This window comes from Diuraphis noxia, unplaced genomic scaffold, assembly GCF_037042655.1.
Source record: "Diuraphis noxia isolate RWA-SAM2 unplaced genomic scaffold, SU_Dnox_SAM2 contig0002, whole genome shotgun sequence".
NCBI classification, from domain to species: domain Eukaryota; kingdom Metazoa; phylum Arthropoda; class Insecta; order Hemiptera; family Aphididae; genus Diuraphis; species Diuraphis noxia.
The window spans coordinates 12,159,481-12,178,387 of NW_028301712.1; the positions used below are offsets into that span (position 1 = coordinate 12,159,481).

At 26.4% G+C, this 18,907-nt stretch overlaps 2 protein-coding genes across 3 annotated transcripts; both read left to right on the forward strand.

Annotated features, from left to right (window-relative positions):
* The first annotated feature begins 2,244 nt into the window (after positions 1-2,244).
* Positions 2,245-9,218, forward strand: LOC107168866 (uncharacterized). The gene is made up of 7 exons (XM_015518409.2): positions 2,245-2,469; positions 2,948-3,017; positions 5,285-5,378; positions 5,524-5,603; positions 6,117-6,188; positions 6,301-6,375; positions 8,903-9,218. The coding sequence occupies exons 1-7, from the start codon at positions 2,368-2,370 to the stop codon at positions 9,103-9,105; spliced, it is 696 nt and encodes a 231-aa protein (XP_015373895.1). The 5' UTR covers positions 2,245-2,367; the 3' UTR covers positions 9,106-9,218.
* Positions 9,219-13,998: 4,780 nt separating this feature from the next.
* On the forward strand, positions 13,999-18,849 carry LOC107168818 (man(5)GlcNAc(2)-PP-dolichol translocation protein RFT1). Of its 2 annotated transcripts, none has more exons than XM_089219843.1 (10): positions 13,999-14,017; positions 16,178-16,286; positions 16,363-16,565; positions 16,635-16,824; positions 16,973-17,200; positions 17,268-17,540; positions 17,609-17,865; positions 17,932-18,060; positions 18,127-18,247; positions 18,477-18,849. In XM_089219843.1, the coding sequence occupies exons 2-10, from the start codon at positions 16,227-16,229 to the stop codon at positions 18,615-18,617; spliced, it is 1,602 nt and encodes a 533-aa protein (XP_089075969.1). In that variant the 5' UTR covers positions 13,999-14,017; positions 16,178-16,226; the 3' UTR covers positions 18,618-18,849. The 2 variants fall into 2 exon arrangements, with proteins under 2 accessions (XP_089075969.1, XP_089075968.1); XM_089219842.1 differs by lacking the exon at positions 13,999-14,017 and adding an exon at positions 15,235-15,286.
* The last annotated feature ends 58 nt before the right edge of the window (positions 18,850-18,907 follow it).

Consider the following 18,907-nt stretch of genomic DNA (forward strand, 5'->3'; position numbering starts at 1 on the left):
TTAAGTGCATGGAAAAGATTAAATTTGGATTAAATAGTCATTTTTAAATGCGGATTTGACCGGGAAACAGTGTTTTTTTTTTATCTATTCCGACGATGCCAATCGATTCTCGATGAATTTTCCATAATAATCTATATTGATTTTTCAATTTTTGCAATAGTACGGTTTAGATTTCCACCCTCCAAATTTAGGTAAAAAAAATTAAAGTTCATTAAAATGTGTATTTTTGTGTCATAACAACCAACTTAAAAACAGAATTATTTGTTCTCAGTTGGCGTTTACACGCTGTATAAAACGTAATATTAAATTTCAGGGATTTAATTTGTACAGAATACTTGCATAAAGTGAGTATGCATAAGTATATTTTATATAATAGTATATATAATATCATAACATAAAATATTTTTGTTAATTTGCATATTAAGAAAATTAGTTAACACCGTGACTTGCCCGGAGAAAAAAATATATAATTATAATATATAGGTATACCTATTTGTAATTTGGGGGTTTTTATTCCGGGATTCCAAATCAATTCAATAATATAAGTAGTTCATTATTTCTACAATATCTTATTGTTTAATTTTTTTTAATTCTTTATTTTAATACAAAATATACAATCAAACTAATATAAATGATAAATAACTCACTTCTCTCTAACTTCAAAACCTAAATGATGTGATACTGCATTTAAAAAAAAATATTATTATTAATTATTAATATAAATTATATAATCTTATAGAATTTTTTTACTTCTAACCTTTTGAACTGTTCAATGTTATAATTATTAGAGTATCCAAATTATCAAGTTACTACACAGAAACTAGGTACCATTTAAATTTAAGATTGAACAATTTTTTCTGTTTCAGGTTACCAAAGGTAGGTAATAACAGGCACAAATTAAATATGTTATATGTACATTATTTTAAAATCAGTACCTAATTAAATTTCATTCTTAATCTAATTATTAAAGTACAAATATGACTCAGAATTGAAAACAAATGTTCTCTCTCGTGATATTACGCACATCTCACAATATTTATTTTTTTATGCATATTTATATAATATGCCAATACGCAATAAGGTGCAAACTTTCAAAGACACCATTAAGGTAAATTACGGTATATATGGTCAGAGACTCGGAGACTTGCACTTTACCTAGGCTGTACTTATAGTATTAGTACCTATATTACGAATCATTATCATAGGCGATCCTACGGGTGCAGCCTGTGCTGCACCTGACATTTCAACCGCCCTCCACGTTTGTTTTTTTTATCAGTTGAGATAATAATATTAATTATAATTATTCATAACTGTTTATAAAAATAAATAAGATTTAAAATTCCAAGTAGAAAAATGGAATAAAATGTTTATTTGTGTGTGTGTATTTATATGTGTGGTAATGATATTAGGAATTTAGTATATAAGTATTAAGTATAAGTATAATTTAATGTGCTGCACCTAATGTAAATTCCTGGGACCGCTTATGATCATTATTATGATATCATAAATTTTCAATGACATAAAATAAAATCACAACATCATTTTTCAAGTTTTTGTTTTGTCGTTTATGAGTAAAAAAAAATTTAATACTGTAAGGTTAATAAGTTATCATACCATTACCATACAGTTAAAAATAAATTCAAATATTTACGAAATTCATCAAAATCACGAGAAAACTTGCAAATAATTTTTTAGATAAATTTAATACCTAAGGTTAAAATATTGAATTTAATAGATTTCTCCTGCGTGTTATATCTTGAAATATGGCTATACATAGGTTGTGTGTTTAATATGAATGATAATAATTTATTTTAAAAGTAGGTATAACTTTTTACGGTACAAAGTATTATACACACATAAATTGTAAGTTGCATTGCAATTTTGCAAATCTTCAACATTTGTTCAAACATAATTAATAAAAAATAATTACATCAAATTTCTGTTTACAATTTATTTTTTGCATTTCTGAAATGAACAGCAATTAATAATATTTATGTATCGGTAAATATGTATAATAAAATAACCTATAACGTTGATGTGTTAAATAATTTTTTTGAAATAATTATTTAACATGTAAAAAACCATTAGAGAACTAATTAATTTTAATTTTGAAGTAAATATTTACTTGTTCTTACGTTTTAATAAATACTTTGTAATGTAAAACAATTCAAAATCACGCATCTGTTTATACAACAAATTGTATAATTTTATTTTTTAATTATCTCATACCATGAAATGCTCAAATCACACACTTTAGTCATTGGAACTTGGAGATTATGATTATATAGCATATTATGATATGAATACATTTTTGTTTTAAAATTCCCAAATTATCAAACGATTAAAAAAAAAAAAAAATTAAATACAATGAATACGTTTTTAGTGTTTTCGTCACTTATAGTTATCTTGGGAGGAGCATGTTTTCAGAGCATTAATGCAAATGGTCAGTTTTGTATTGAAACTAAAAATGTAATGTATCATTTCATTAATTTTATTAAGTTATTTTAAAGTGTAGGTATATTAAGTGCTATCAATTCTTCTAAAATAAAGTATGTAATTGCGATTATTCAAAAGATAACATCATATACGATACTTAAATTTATAAAAAAATAATTTAAAATAATTATCTTTCTGTTTTCAAAAATAACTAACAACTAAGCAAATAAATATAATTATTTTATTTTATTGACAGTTCAAATATTTTCTTAATGATTGCAACATAATTTTATCTCTAAATTATTTGTAAATTGTTATACAAATTAGATGTGTGCGCATAATAATTGAGTATTATTCATATTTTAAATTTCAATCAATAATTTAACTTATCTGGAGCTCTATTCTAAGTTATTTATCCAAGAATGATTTCTCAATCAATATTTATGAATTGTAAAAATAATTTATGTATTTTAAAATCTATTGATCTTAACATTTGTTACTATTGTTTTAGTTCACTGGCCAATGGTATGCAGTTATGGCAACTGGATGCTCAGATGGCAAAGACTGTAATATTTTCACATGTACGGTACCTATTTAAAATACTCGTATTGTACAAATGTTAATTTTATATTTTATACACATAATTTTAATACTTGACATCAGTATGATATGAAAATGTAATTTGTTTAATATGACAGCGGGAAACCCTGGGAGCATTCACTAAAATTCAACAGTTATTTTTTCAATAATACATTTATATCTTTGAATAACTGTTGTCTTATTTTCTTATAATGTAAAAATCAAAAAAGTAAAAAAAACCCAAAAATTTTTAAAGTAATAACGTTGGTCTTTTCTCTTATGATTTAAAAATCTATATCGTTGCTTAGACCACCGCTTAAATTTTCCCTGTGGTCGCTATGAATCAGGAACTATTTTTTAGGACTTAAAATCAAAATCAAAATTTTAGATTAATTTCAATTTTGCTTATTAATTTTTCTGATTTCAATTTAAAAATAATATATTGATTTTATTGTTGTGTGATTTTTTTATTGATTCAGAATATCGATTTAATTATATTATGATTTCGATTTTAAATGTAACTTTCTTTGTTTTCGATTTTAGTATTTAAATATCACATTCACACTATTAATATTTTGATATTATTAAACATTTTCAATTTATGAATTATAGTAAAACATTATTCTTTACTACTTTTACATTTCAATCAGCGTTAAATTTAGTTTAGATTTCAGATTTACTATTCGTCGTACATTTAAGTAACAAAGAATACAAAATATTTAAACATGGAATAAATCATGTTCAATAATTGAAAAATATTTGCAATAACTTGCAATAACAACGACAATCGCTCGTCGAACGCCAATTCCAAATTATCCTATAATAAGTGTACTAAGGCTTAATGATTCTATGCAAAGAAAACAAAATAATAGACATTGGTTATTAATTATTTGTAGGTACGTTTATAGGTACATACCATTATGCTTGATATTACCCAATGTATCAATTCTCGTAGTTATGAACAATATAAAATAAAATATAAATAGACCTGATGGGGCTATATGACTGCCTAGCTGTTTTAAAATTTAAAATAAAATTTTTTTTTAAATTTATTTAAAATCGATTAGATTATAAGTAATGATTTCGATTTTTATATAAATTATCGATTATAATTATAAAATACATTTTGAAAATCATTAACAATCATTCACGATTTCGATACTACTTTAGATTTGTTATAAGATTTTTAACAATTTTTTTCGATATTTAAAATCGATTTCAAGCCCTGCTATTTTTGTACGTAGGGTGGCAGATAAATATAGGACTAATTCTTCGCAATTATATCTTTTTAATGTTTATAATATAAAAATCATGTGTTGTTAAGCTGCGTCCACACCTGAGCACGCACAGACCGAGCATGTGTGATTAATCATGCAAATTTGTAAAACACACATCATGAGCACACATCATGCTCGGCCTGTGCGTATTCAGGTGTGGACGCGGCTTTAGGTATGATAAAAGTATAAAACTAAATATTACTTGTGTTTACTGTTTTTATATCATTTTTAACAGCGTTTAAATTTTTAAGCAAGTTATAAATTTTAAGTAAATTTAAAAACCCAATTAAAAATCAAAAGATCGTAACTATTAAATCTCAAGCGTAGGCAGATATTTTTCCTCTACATTTGACAACTGATAATAACATATTATTAAAGCTAACAACACAAAATAAATTCTGCATAACGCATATTTTCTATTTAACGTGGTGTAGAGATCAAAGAAAGAAAACAAGAAGGTGGTGAACTGAAACTCTCTTAACAAAATAAATAAAGTTATTAAGTATTTTATTTATTTACTTGGAATTTTACAATTCGACATAAATTATGACAACAAGGATATCACGCGTAGTCTAATAATAAAATAAGACATTTGCATTAGTAATATGTTATATTTTATAATATGACTATATTTATTGCTGTACTTTTGCCCATGTGGTATTGAAAACTATTAACTAAATAATCAATAGTGCTCAATGGTTAAGAGGAATTTATTTCTCAAAGATTCGAAAATAACTAAATAATAAATAATCATAATAACAATATGCAATAAATTCCTAAAATGGGCCCAAAATTCAAAAATATTTCCAAAAACCATCTGATTAAAAAAAGTCAACGTTTTAGTTTACTGAGAGATGGGTTAAGATTAAACTTTAGCAGTTTAGCACATTCAGGATTATTACTCCATTATCCGACATCATTTAATATCCCTATGCTTATATTTATCATATATAGCAGAAACTTTAACTGTATCAATTTTGTTTCATAAATAGATAACGAAGTCCCATGCAATTGTATATCAGCATACTTTAGTCCTCTTCTGAAGGACAGTAGCTGGTTAGTGTACATGAATGCGATCAACAACCAGTAAGTAGTTTTTCATGAGCTCAAAAGTTAAAATATGATCGATTAATTATTGGACTCATAAATTATGCCTAATTCATATAATTATAATGGAAACTATTTGTTCATGCCATTGTTTTATACTTTCCCTTACTATTTATGTCTTTAGATCTCTTACATTAACAGTAGATATGGGGGGTGCGTCGGTGACGGCAGACGATAAAACCATTCAAGGTTTTATTTTAAGTCGTAAGTAATAATCATATTTTATAATAATAATAATTATACATTGTGTGTATACGTTACATCTACGATGTGCTTGAATACCAGCCATTAAAAAGGGGAGGGAGGTTGAGGGAGGTACCTTTTTTGCGTATCCCATCTTATTTTTTATGTACACGGAAGTTGAGCAGTTAACATATACTAAAGTTTAGTAAATAAAACTTATAATCTTATATTATAGAAATTCAGTTAATTATAGTGGTCAATTGGTCAAATCTGCAAGTTGTCGACTCTTGTATTTCATTCCAAGACCCACTGCTAATCCAGCTACCTATATGGTTTATATACTCTAAAATATAAACTCTATTTACCGAGATAATCATGCCATGCCTTCGTCCATCATTTTCCCAATTTATTCGACTTTCAAGTTTCAAGCACAATGATTTAACAATACAACTTATAAAATCTAACTATCAAAATTCTGTTTTCATGTAAAAAGTACAACTAATAATAGGTAGATAATAACATTTTATTTTTTAGGAGCTACAATGCCATTGAGCGTAGTGTCAGCATCGGAATGCTCAATTACTAAAAAAGTTGTTGGACATAAATGTAAGTATATAAATGATGACCGCGATTAAATATATCATCAAACATACCTAACCATTGACAAAAATAATTAAACGATTGAGAACATCTGGCTAATTCCTTTTTTTTTATTTAGTTAATTTAAGGTTTAGAATGACCATTATCGGCTCTAATGTCGAGCACAGATATATGATCACCACAATGTCCGAAAGTAAGTATTTATATTTAAATTTTAAACAACAAAAATTATTTTAAGAGTCTATTATATTATAATACTCTAGTATTGGCTATAAGGGTATACACGGAGCATAATTCTAAGTTTTTTTAGTATTTTTCAAGTCTAACATATACATTTTTGTGATTCTATGTATTTTTTTTAATTCGATCACTGTAAAATATACATTTAAAATTTAAGACTTAGTATACCTACGTTATTATGATATTTAAATAATATATTATTTCGTTGTATAAGCCATAATAGGTTTATAGATCAGTGGTGTATAATATAAGAACTATTTTAAACATAGGTATAAGTGCCAATTTATACCACTAGTCAAGCTTAACTCGGCATATAGCATAAGTATAGTCTATAACTATACATTTTTTGTGGATTTTGATTTCTTGGGGTTATAATAAATTATGACATAAACAATACAAACAGAGATTCAAATGTAAAATTACATTTGATATATTTTTAAAATATTGACATTTCATACCTATTTAATGTTATATTACAATTAATTTTCAACAAAGCAAGTCTTAGGAATATAATATTTTCTTATACTTTCCTCAAAAACGTTTTTAATTAATCTACATTGTTGAAAACTCCATGTAAACAGTGTAAATGCCAATAACAGAAAATAGAACTTATTTCTAAAAAAAATAACGCACCATTGACATAACACCGCGGACATGCTCTAAAGTGATGATGGTTATCAGCAGGGCTATAGGATTTGTATGCAATAAAAAATTGTAAAATATTCATTTTATTTACCAAAATTCCTATGCAAAAATATGCATTTTAATTTCCATCTTAGATCTTATATTGACCGACATACTTTTATTAATTGTGTTTATCTTTCTCCGCCAAACTATTCAATCTTTAATCGCATACCTATAATTGTACCATATAGGATTGTATTTATAAAAATAAAATTTGTGTTTGACAAAAAAACCAAGTTTTATACTTTAATCAGCAGAGCTAGAATTAAATACGAAATATTAATATTAAATTATAAATATTAATTACGAAATATACTATAAAACATGCATTTTTCGTATTCTTATAATCGAAATATGCAATAATATTCATTTTATTCAATATATGCATTAACATGCATTTTATCCAAAATACGCAAAAACATGCAAAATAAAAACACCACCATTTATCTCATCATAAGGTGGACATTACTGACAAAATCAATAATCAGAAGTCGGAAAAAAAACATGTTGTTGCATACAAATCCTAGCCCTGGATATCAGTTTATCACTTATCAGAAAGTATTAAATTATAGGTTATTCATATTATAGACTATGAAAAAACAAAAATTCTAGGTTGTTAGGTATAACTTAAAATTACATACAAACCTTTCCCCTTTATATACTATATATTATATTAGCTCAGGGGTCGACAACCTGCGGCTCGTGAGTCACTTTCGATTTTAAGTTGCGGCTCTCCAGTTCTACATGCAAAAATTAATATTTTATATATAAAAACAATATTTCATAATATAAAAAAATGTATATTATTTTTTTTGCTTTTGAAAATATGGAATATAATACATAACAATAACTTGATAGTTAAAATATCAACTTATGAGTCAAATTTAACAAAACTTTCAAAAGTCATGCAAAGCCAATGCTCCCATTGATGTAACCCATTAATTAGTACGTAACTGTAAAATTGAATTGTTATGTCTATTAAAATTTAAAAATAAAATTATTTTTAAAAAATTATGAAAATTTTTAGTGGCTCTTTAAAATCAGAAAATGTTTGTATGTTGTAATTATTGGCTCTTCCGTCAAAAAAGGTTGTCGACCACTGTAACTAGCTGAACCCGTGCACTTTGTCCCCGTTAAAAATCCTAACTCTTATATGGCTCAAACTGTGGATTGGATTCCTTTCCTGTGATAAAATGAATAATATTATATGATGATAAACTAAATTGAATATCGTTGTTATATAATATAATAAAATAAAATATACTTAGTATATTTTGACCGTTATCTTTCTATGTTAATACAAATATATTGCTAGCATATAATCACAGGAAAATAATCTAACACACAGTTTGGAGGCATATAAAATGTAAGATTTTTAACGGACCACGAAGTGCATAGGTTCAGCTAGAACAATATTAATAATAATCGTTGTTTTATTTAATATTTAAAAATGTATACTAAATTTGAAACCAATAGCAATCTTACAATAATATTTAATATTTAGTATACTTTTTGGTGGAGATGTGGCAAAACTATTGCATTTTTTAGTACGACATCCTCTTACCCCCGCAACTTAATTGAAAAATTTATGCCATAAACCTGCTCCACAATGTACTCTTTCGTTTAAAAAATTCAAGAAGATCTGATAAGTAGTTCCATAGTAAGTTTACCCCGAACACAGATTTTGAATTCACATTTATATAATTAGAAGATAAGCCACTGTAAGGTCATTAATAATTACAATCGATATATTTATTGTAATATATAAGACAACTATATTATTTTTTAAATTCTAGTTGATAAAAACAATCAAGACAAGGGCAAACCGTTAACAGTTATTTGGTGTCGTGTAAGAACGCCTGGTAAAAATACTATCTGGCGCCAAATAGTATTGCACTTTAAAAATCTTGGATTAGATATCCACAAATTAAAGTTCATTAACCAGATAGGTTGTCGATATCCAACGCAAAAACAATACAACGAAATGTTTTTCTGCTAGTAATCAAAACTATTCGATATTGTAAATTTATTTAAAGTATAGTAAATCACAAAATATAATATATATGTATTATTGTACCTACTATCCAAATAAAATTATTATACATATTTAAATAGTTTTTATTTTTTAATTGTAAAAATATAACAATGTAATGTTTTTAAATACTTAAAATAATATTATAGATACATAATATACTTATATATCAGTGATGGATACGAGGGGGGCGATGGGGTGATCGCCCCCCCCCCCTTGGGCCGTATTTTTTACATTATTTTTATATTATAAAATTGGGGTGAAAACGGTATTTTTATTTTTTTGATACTATTTTAATAATTACTCATAAAGCATTAGTTATGATTATGGTGGGCCTCCGTAAAACTATTTCCCATTTTTTTTTCCTATTCTCCGTTATGATTCTTCATGTCCTGTTTAACGTTCATAATAATGTAGAAACGGCACTTCTCGAACGCGCGCTGCTGGTGTTGTCATAAACTTATCGCCATCGTCATCTTATCACAATTTGAAATGGGTTGTGCCGATTATACCTATAATAATATTTTATTTTTATTAGTTTTCTATGTGATTATGCTAAATACTTATTAATTTATCGACTAACGACAAATACCTACAACACATCATTACCGTTACTCGTTTCTTTTTAGTTTTAAGTTTATTTATACTTACAATTAAAATAAAACGTAAACAAAGGTCGGGTCCAATAGACACATTTATTCAAAAAAAGATAAACAGTGTTTCAAATGTTTCAAATACACCAAGTGAGTACAACAAATCTTAAAAAATATTTATTAACTATGTACCAAGCACTGCGATATAAAAACATATTATTTATTTCTTAGTTGTTCCTGTATGCGAAAATAATTCCATTGTTGACGACAATATTAATTGTTTTACACAAAGTACTAATGATACTTTAGGAAATATTGAAGAAGTTACTATTGAACCAAAAATAACTGGTGATATGCTTGGGTTAACTGTAATTAATATAATGTTTGAACTTGGATTAAATATTAATAATTGTAAAATAGGAATAGCTACTGATGGGTGTACATTTATGGTGTCAAGAACCAAAGGTGCAGTAAAAAAGTTCAAAAAACTGCAAAAAATGCACTGTACAGTCCATGCAATAACCATGCTTTAAACTTGTTATTGTCTAGGTGTTCAACAGCTCTAAGTGTTCGTAATAACTGTGTTGGAACAATGAAAGTAATAATTTCATTTTTTAATGTATCAGCAAAACGTCATTACATACTAAAAAATACACTTATTAAAGACCGCAATCATCTTATTAGTATTTGTGATACTCGTTGGGTTGGAAGACATGATACTATTTTATTATTTCAAAAATGTTTACCTTGTATAATAAAATCATTGACTAGTATTTCAGAATGGGAAGATATGATATCTTCTTAAAAAAGCTAATACATTTTTAAATACAATTAACCGTGAATTTATTATTTCTATTCATTCGTTGTCATCTATATTATCAGTCACATACCATGCAAGTAAAATTCTGCAATTCAGAGATCAAGATATTTCATCTGCTTTTGAAGTTGTGAAAGATATATCAGTTTTAAAAGAAAAACGTTCTAAAGCTACAGATGTCTTTAATAATATATTTATATATATATATATATAAAGATAGTGTATAATGTATAATGAAATTGAAATTAAAGTTCCTAGAATTTTTGGAAAACAAAAAAACCTAATCCAACTAAATTTAAGTACTTTGAAGACTATTACTATTTATATATGATATTAATCATATATTATACCATCAAGCGTCAGTTTGACGAAAAAAAATGGTGAAAGCTGCGCCTGAGCATCTGCGATATCAGTTAAAATCGTAGATTGATGAAGGTTACGAAAATTTACCTTGAATTTAAAAAATTTACCTTATTAATATCTTTAATCGGCACATGTAGGGAGTGCGGAAAATATGATATTCTGCACTAGTACTTTTAAGATATTTCATCAATAATGTTACGAAGGTTGAGTGACTGTTGGGGTGGATTATTAAAAAATGATGGCGTGGACTTGCACGAAAAGTTATTAATATCCGTGAGCTGTATTGATGTTTGGTAGGACTCTGAACAATTGCTGACGTTTATTTTATAAATCTCCGGTAGCTTGCAAATGGACTTTGATACACTTTTGGTTGGATGTATACCTTACTATAGTTGCTCAACTGTTTTGCTATTGGACGGAAATACGTCATATTCAGTCTCGCTATCTGTCGTTGATAAAACAGCGAAACGATTGGTTGAATTGAAAGTTTTTACCTTTTTTCCCCATGTTGAAGAGAACTGGAATGCTTTTCGGATTCATTTAAGGTAAGATCGTGGCAATGGCATAATAGCATTAGCAAGGCTGGGCATTAACGAGTTAAAAAGTTAAAGTTAAGTTACTTTTAACTAAGTTATTTAACGAGTTACTTTTATTTTCAAAAGTAACTTCCAGCTTAACGAGTTTCTTTTTTTTAAAACAACTTCTAACTTAACGAGTTAATTTATTAATTTGTCCTAATATAAATTTCATATATTTAAAATTATATTTTGATTTTTATAACTTATTGATATTATATATATAAAAATAATAATTGTGGGAATAACCAAATACTTTACGATATGAATGTGAGTGTTTTGCATTATTTCTATATTTGAAATTTCAATAGATATTAGAATAACGTGTATAAGTACAACTATCTACCTATATAAAATTTGGGAAACGATTTACGAGTAATAATAATAGTATTAGATAATAATATTTTATTTTATTCTGCTTATTCGCAGAAAATATGTATATATTATTATAAAACAAAAATGTTATAGGACCATAATATGGTAATCATTATTTTGAGAAAAGAAAAACATATTATTTAATTTCCTTGGATACAGAGATAATATACTCTTACTAATTTAATGTTAGATTTTATAATTGATGGAAGTATGTTAGTAGTACTTACTAAATACCTGCTGTTATTAATACAATTACATATGTTTATTGAAAATAGTTAGACTTCCATTATATTGTGTTATTTGTTAAGCTTTGATAAAAATGTATGATAATTTATTGTACATGAAAAAAGAAAATTAACTTATTTTTTACTAAATTAAGTTACTTTTTTTTCAAATTAACTTTTAACTTTTAACGAGTTAAATAAATAAGAAAACTAACTTTTAACTTTAAACTTAACTTACATTTTTCTGTATTAACTTAACTTAGCGAGTTAAAATAATTAGTTAACTTGCCCAGCCTTGAGCATTAGACGATATTCTCTTGAGCGAATGATCATCATCAAACACATATTATTACATATACATAAGAACGTATTACGTATAATTATGTAATATAGCATTATAATTTATAGCACTTAACATAATAGCTATAGGTAAATCAATACATCATTATGCATTTATATTATGATATTTAAATATATTAATCTGGAAACGGCATGATTTCAGTGGTAAGTATATAATATAATATACCTATGGCGTCTATTTAGCTGATTATAAAAGATAAAATAAATAAATACATTTACTTTATACAAGGACATCAAAAACTATAAAAAGCAAAATCTCTGCAATTTTATGTGGTATGATTTTATACTTAATCCTGCAAGACTCGCAGGATATCGCGATTACGATTATTCTAAACCACAGGTATATAAAATTGCAACAAAAAATATTTTATCTCTACCATTATAGATTCCGTGTATATAACGTAAATAATATTATAATATAATGAGTACCATTTAAAGTGGTGGCATGACCCCTGCAGGCGCGGCCTTGACAGATGACAGATATAATAGGTATCTGCATAGATAACCATGATTCTACTAATAATATATTTATTTAATATTTATACTTTTTATCCTTATTTTATATTACTAACATAATATGCAGTTATGCTTGACAAAACATTACCTACATGGTTTGACAATTAAATATTTAAATTGATACTCTACAGCGTATAGTGACGTATCTATATGTATTATATTATGTACATGGGCGATGGGCCGAGTTGCGGATAATTGACATAACACATAGAACTGATATAAAAATTATAGCTGAAAAAAAAATCAGTATAACTTTCGCATATTATAAATAATATGTTGTTTGTGAATTTACCACAATATTACTTAAGTAAATAACTATGCTGACAGCTCTGTGGCTCTTCGTTTATATATTATTATAATACATATTATGACATTATGCACCTATCTGTATTATGATCGGATAGTAAACCTAATGGCTTTACGATTGCACTATATCGTCTATATCGGGTATTTGGACCACGAGACATCCAGAGTCATGGAGCAACATATTATGAATCGCTTGTTTGCTAGTTTGCAAGACTTATACCCACTCGGACCTCCGGGACCTCGGTTTGCCCCTGAATAAAAGCAGCTTCATTTTTGTCAGACGCTAAGATCGAGTTGATGAAAAGTTGATGGAATTTGCAACGGACTTAAAATTTAATGCAACAATTAAGCCATCATTACTATTGTTACTATTATTATTGAAACATTGCATTCATTAGTAATGGCTCATGAGTCATGATTCAATATATATGGTTGAATACTTGTATCACATGTTATTTATTCAGTGATTATATTACACATGTTTTACACACTTCACACATAAATCAAACTACATGTACCTAATTGATAAAAAATAAATGTTTCATATATTATTGATATAATGTACGATATACCTATTGTACCTAGGTAATAAAGATGATAAATAATTGCAAGGTATAAAATTAATATCTAAAATCTATTATATCAAATTAAGTTTAATGAACCTATTCAAATGTCATCAACTATTAACATTATCAATAATATAACAGAAATAATTGTTTTTACCTACATAGAGGAAACCTGGGTAAGATGGTAGGTACACCTAACTCTTTAAATCATATATTTAACATTTACATGTTAATTTGCTATTATTTACTTTAATTGATCGAATATGGGTTTTGATATGATTCTAAAACGAGATATATCAATTAATTTTTCACAAATTTTTTTAATATTAACACTACTTCTATACTATATGCATCGTACAATTTTTAAAATATTTTGAATCATGTTGAATTATTTATACAGGCATATGAACTTTCGTTTATTTACATTTTTTTTTACCGTTTTAATTTATTAACGTTGAAACAAATTTATGCTCTGTCATAAAACTTGAAAATTTAATACAAGGGTCCCCACTTCCCCAGTAAGTTGTTATCAGTGGAAAAAATTTTAAATCCACAATATTTTTTTATGACCACCTGAATTTCGAATTATGGTAAAATATGTAAAAATCACGTTAATCTGAAAATTAATTTGAGTTAGAAATTCATGAAAAATTTTTCTTTTTAAATCTAAGATTTGAAAATTTAATTCAAGATTCCCCATAAGTTTGTCTATTGTGACATTATCTTACAACGTGTCCTATGTTCATATAAGTACCTGTATAACACCACTTTTTTTTTATTGATAAATTACTACCTTGGCCACATTATATATTTACATGAGATTAAAACTTATATCATTTTTTTTTTTTTAAGAAAAAATAAATATATATGTAATAAAAACTTAAATGATTTTGGAATAAGACATCGTTGAATACAATACAATTTTGGTGTGATAATAAATTGTCAAAAAAATTAACTAATTGATTTAAATTAACATTTTTATCATCACAATTATTCTAAAAACTATATTAAATGTATGAATTGATTAATTTCAATTTTTTTATAGCAATAGTTATTGCATTTGTCAGGTATTTCTACTACAGCCTGTATATATGAATTAGTTTTAATTGCTAATGTAAAGTTTTTTTTTTTATTATTATTAAAAGAAAAATATATACAATCTGTATTATACTATACAATAATTATATTGTAGTTAATAATTTACAAAACTGGACGGCTTGATGGAAGGGGCCAAGGGGGTGTTCAAACAACACTAGGTACTTCAATTCTAGACTTTTTTTTAAGCTTAATCTATAGTAAAAAATACAAAAATTAATTTTAATATTTTAGTCATATACATTCTAGATTTATGATAATTAATATATTTATAAAAATAAACATATTTTTTAATTTTATTACAGAGTTCTGTTTCCTTGAGGAATTTAAGCACTTGAGTAGTTCCGAAGGTTAGATGGTGAGTTAGACTGAATTTCTTATGTTGAGTTTAGCATAATTTTTATGTATTATAATATTTCTTGATTTTTTTGCATTATTTGTTACAATTCAAATCTCTGGTTTTTTTTTGTTTATTTATTTTTCTATTTATAAACCGTTTGGGATTAACAATATGATTACATTATTAAAATTTATTGAACAAACATGTTTATTAAAATTCAGAACCAAAGCTATATGGTAATATAACTACAATCCTTCTTGTATTATCCATCGTTAGAACAATGGTTAGAAGTTAGAACCCATTAGCCCCTTTTAAGAAATATATAAACAATTAACTAGTAGCATAATAATTATTGATCTATTCTAGACAGTAAAGTTGTAGCAATGCATTTACCAGCTTGGTGATCCGTGGTATGGTGGTCATTTACCAGTTACCACATTATCAGGAAGTTATCACTTGAAAAGTTGATAACTACTGATAAGTATCAAATTAACGGAGAACTGGATTACAGGAACCGCGGCAGTTATTTTATATTTCTGCTTAGGAACTATCTTCAATTCAATTTTCTTTCTTGATTCTTCACTATTCAGTATTCTGAACTTAACTTTTACAGCATGCAATGAGCATTGATTAACTATTACTAAGTTGTAAAAATGATGAAACACAAAGTAGACACGTATCTAGTATACATTTTAAACCTATTCAATTTAAAATTGGATTATTAACAAATTAATTTCAAGTACTCACATAATACAAAATTCTGTCAGGTGTGGTGAATTGTGAATCGTTCTATTTATAATTCCGTTGCCAGTATGGCGGTTTTTATTGTGTAAATAATTATGATAGTGTTATTTAACTTACACTCACTAAAATGTAAATACATTTTTTTTATCGAATTCATTTATCTAGAAAAGATAGTATTATGAAAATGTGGCATTTTGGTTTCTAATAAACTAAAATGAAGAAAAATTTCTTGAAAAGTAGCGTTGAAAACGCATCACTCAACATACTCTTACAAGTTAGTTAACATTCATGTTCATTAATTTATTACCTACAATATTCACTGTTATATTGGTTATTTTTAAATAATTTAGGTTGCATTTCGTTGCTTGACATTTGTTATAAATGCTTTCGTCTTGCGACACGTCTCTCAAAATGAATTAGGAGTTACAAATGTCCGCTTATTATTACTTGAGTCAACAATATTGTTTTTAAGCAGAGAAGCATTTCGTCGAGCTTGTTTAACGGATACATTGCATCACAATTGGCTCAAAGTCATTAATCTCATTTGGTTCTCGTATGGCGTTACTACCCGGCTTCCCTTAAAAATTTGAATAATATACATGATATATTGTATTCTTTTTAGTGTACCATTATGTGCCGCTATTTGTGGAATATGCGGTTATATTTGGCTTCAATTGTTAAGCCAACCTGATATTACTGTTACCACATATTATGAATTTGGCGTGTGGTCAATTCTTATAAGTTGTATTATTGAACTATGCTGCGAACAGTTATACATTGTAGCGCAAGCATTTTTATTTGTCAAGTTGCAGGTAATTAAAATAATGTTTTTTGTGTATATTATGTAGGTCTGTGTGTAAGTCTACATATTATACAGGATATAAGAAAGACCCCTTTGAGCTTTAATGCAAACAATGGGTTCTTTTCTTTTATTTGAAAATAAAACTGAACAGATTTTAGGTTGTATTAGAAATAATAAACATTGCTGTTCGCACTATTGTTTACACTACAATGATCTTGTATTGGAATGGTCAGAATGCTGTACTAGCATTTTCATATGCACAACTTGCATCGGTCATAGCATATACAATGTCATTTTATATATATTTTTGGTACTATACAAAAAAAAACAAAAAAGATTTTCCATTCAAAACCATGTGGGAATTTTTCCCAAATTTTACTGGAAAAGTAAGTCTGTATACAAATACTAAATGTCTAAATTAACATTTGATAGTAAATTAAAAATTGATTTTAGAATTTGTCTGAATGTGTGGATTTTTCTCTACTAATGTTGTTGTGGAGTTTTTTGAAACAAGGATTTATGAAACAGCTATTGACTGATGGTGAACGTTATGTGATGACATTTTTCAACACATTACAATTTGATCAACAAGGTGTTTACGATGTTGTCAACAATTTGGGATCATTAGCAGCTAGATTTTTATTCAAACCCGTAGAAACAGCGGCATACTTTTACTTTAGTCAACTTGTTCAAAGGGAAGTGCCAATCCAAATTCAAATTAAACAGGTACACAACATGATTAATGACTTTTAGTAGATATGTATATGTCATAAGTCATAACCACAATGTCTTAGGATTCTAATCGCATAAAAGAAGCATCTAGCGTTCTGGAATGTTTATTACGTGTCAATAGTTCTATTGGTTTAATTGCACTATCTTTTGGACAAGCATATGCTAAACTAGCATTATTTCTCTATGGAGGATCAACATTGACTAATGGAATTGGACCAGCATTGTTACAAATGCATTGTTTGGCCATTCTATTTTTAGCCGTTAATGGTATCACTGAATGTTATGCGGCAGCTACCATGAATGTTTCCGAATTAAACAAGTTTGTTTGCAATTTGTTTAATTAATCTTAAATATACATAATTTGTATTTTTGTTTTTAACTTTAGATACAATGTGGAAATGGTCATCTTATCTGTGATATTTCTATTTATTTCTCTGTTATTTTCTACACTTTTTGGCGGAATTGGTTTTATTTTCGCAAATTGTTGTAATTTCACTTTTAGAATCATTCAGTGGTAAAAACATATTTCATAGTTATACCGTGTTTACTATTTAGTATTAATCATTTATAAATTTTCCAGTGGTCGTTACATTTTAACTCAATATAAAGGTACAAATTATAATCCGCTTAATGGATTAAGGCCAAAAAAATCGTTCATATGTTGTTTAATATTGTCAACTGTTGTTACTATGTATTCTGAGGTAAGCATAAATTGAATATAAATTTTAATTTATCATATCAACAAGTATATATTTTTCTTATTTATAAAAGGAAAGAAATATTTTGATTATCTGAAGTAAAAACTGAAGATAGATTTATGAATATCTTTGTATACTTAAATAAATAATAACTAAATTAATTTTTCTATAATGTGAAAATATTTTTTTAATTGTATGAATTAATAAGATTACTTTTTGTTACTTTTTTCAGGTAAAATATTATGAAGAACACAAACTTACACATGTTATAATAGGAGGTGCGTTGTTTCTAATAACAACATTAGTTTGGTTGTATGAAGAAATGTCCACATTTAGATTTTTAACTAAAGTTTATGGCTCAAAGCACAATTAAACCACCTTTCAAAAAATTTTAGTCCAAATTATAATTTTCATTTTTTAATTGACTTTTAAACTAAAGGATAAATTAATATTAAAAAGTACTGTTGTATCTGTTTTAAATTTTGTATACATTTCTATTGCAATTTTTATAGTAAAGTAGAAGATACTTTCAAATTGTTTTTAATTACAATTTTAAAATTTATATTTATTTATATAAAAAATAAATTCAACTATATGATGTTTAATGTTCATATTTTAGATGTCAGTTACAGTTAGTTGAAAATCTATGTTTTTGAGTATATA

Bases quoted from the DNA above. Each gene is read 5' to 3' on its own strand.
- LOC107168866 (XM_015518409.2), top strand. From the start codon at position 2,368: ATGAATACGTTTTTAGTGTTTTCGTCACTTATAGTTATCTTGGGAGGA. The intron at 5,379-5,523 runs GTAAGTAGTTTT...TTATGTCTTTAG, and splicing joins ATGAATGCGATCAACAACCA to ATCTCTTACATTAACAGTAG. The intron at 6,376-8,902 runs GTAAGTATTTAT...TTTAAATTCTAG, and splicing joins GATCACCACAATGTCCGAAA to TTGATAAAAACAATCAAGAC.
- LOC107168818 (XM_089219843.1), top strand. From the start codon at position 16,227: ATGAAGAAAAATTTCTTGAAAAGTAGCGTTGAAAACGCATCACTCAAC. The intron at 16,566-16,634 runs GTATGGCGTTAC...TATTCTTTTTAG, and splicing joins ATTAATCTCATTTGGTTCTC to TGTACCATTATGTGCCGCTA. The intron at 16,825-16,972 runs GTAATTAAAATA...AACAGATTTTAG, and splicing joins TTTTATTTGTCAAGTTGCAG to GTTGTATTAGAAATAATAAA.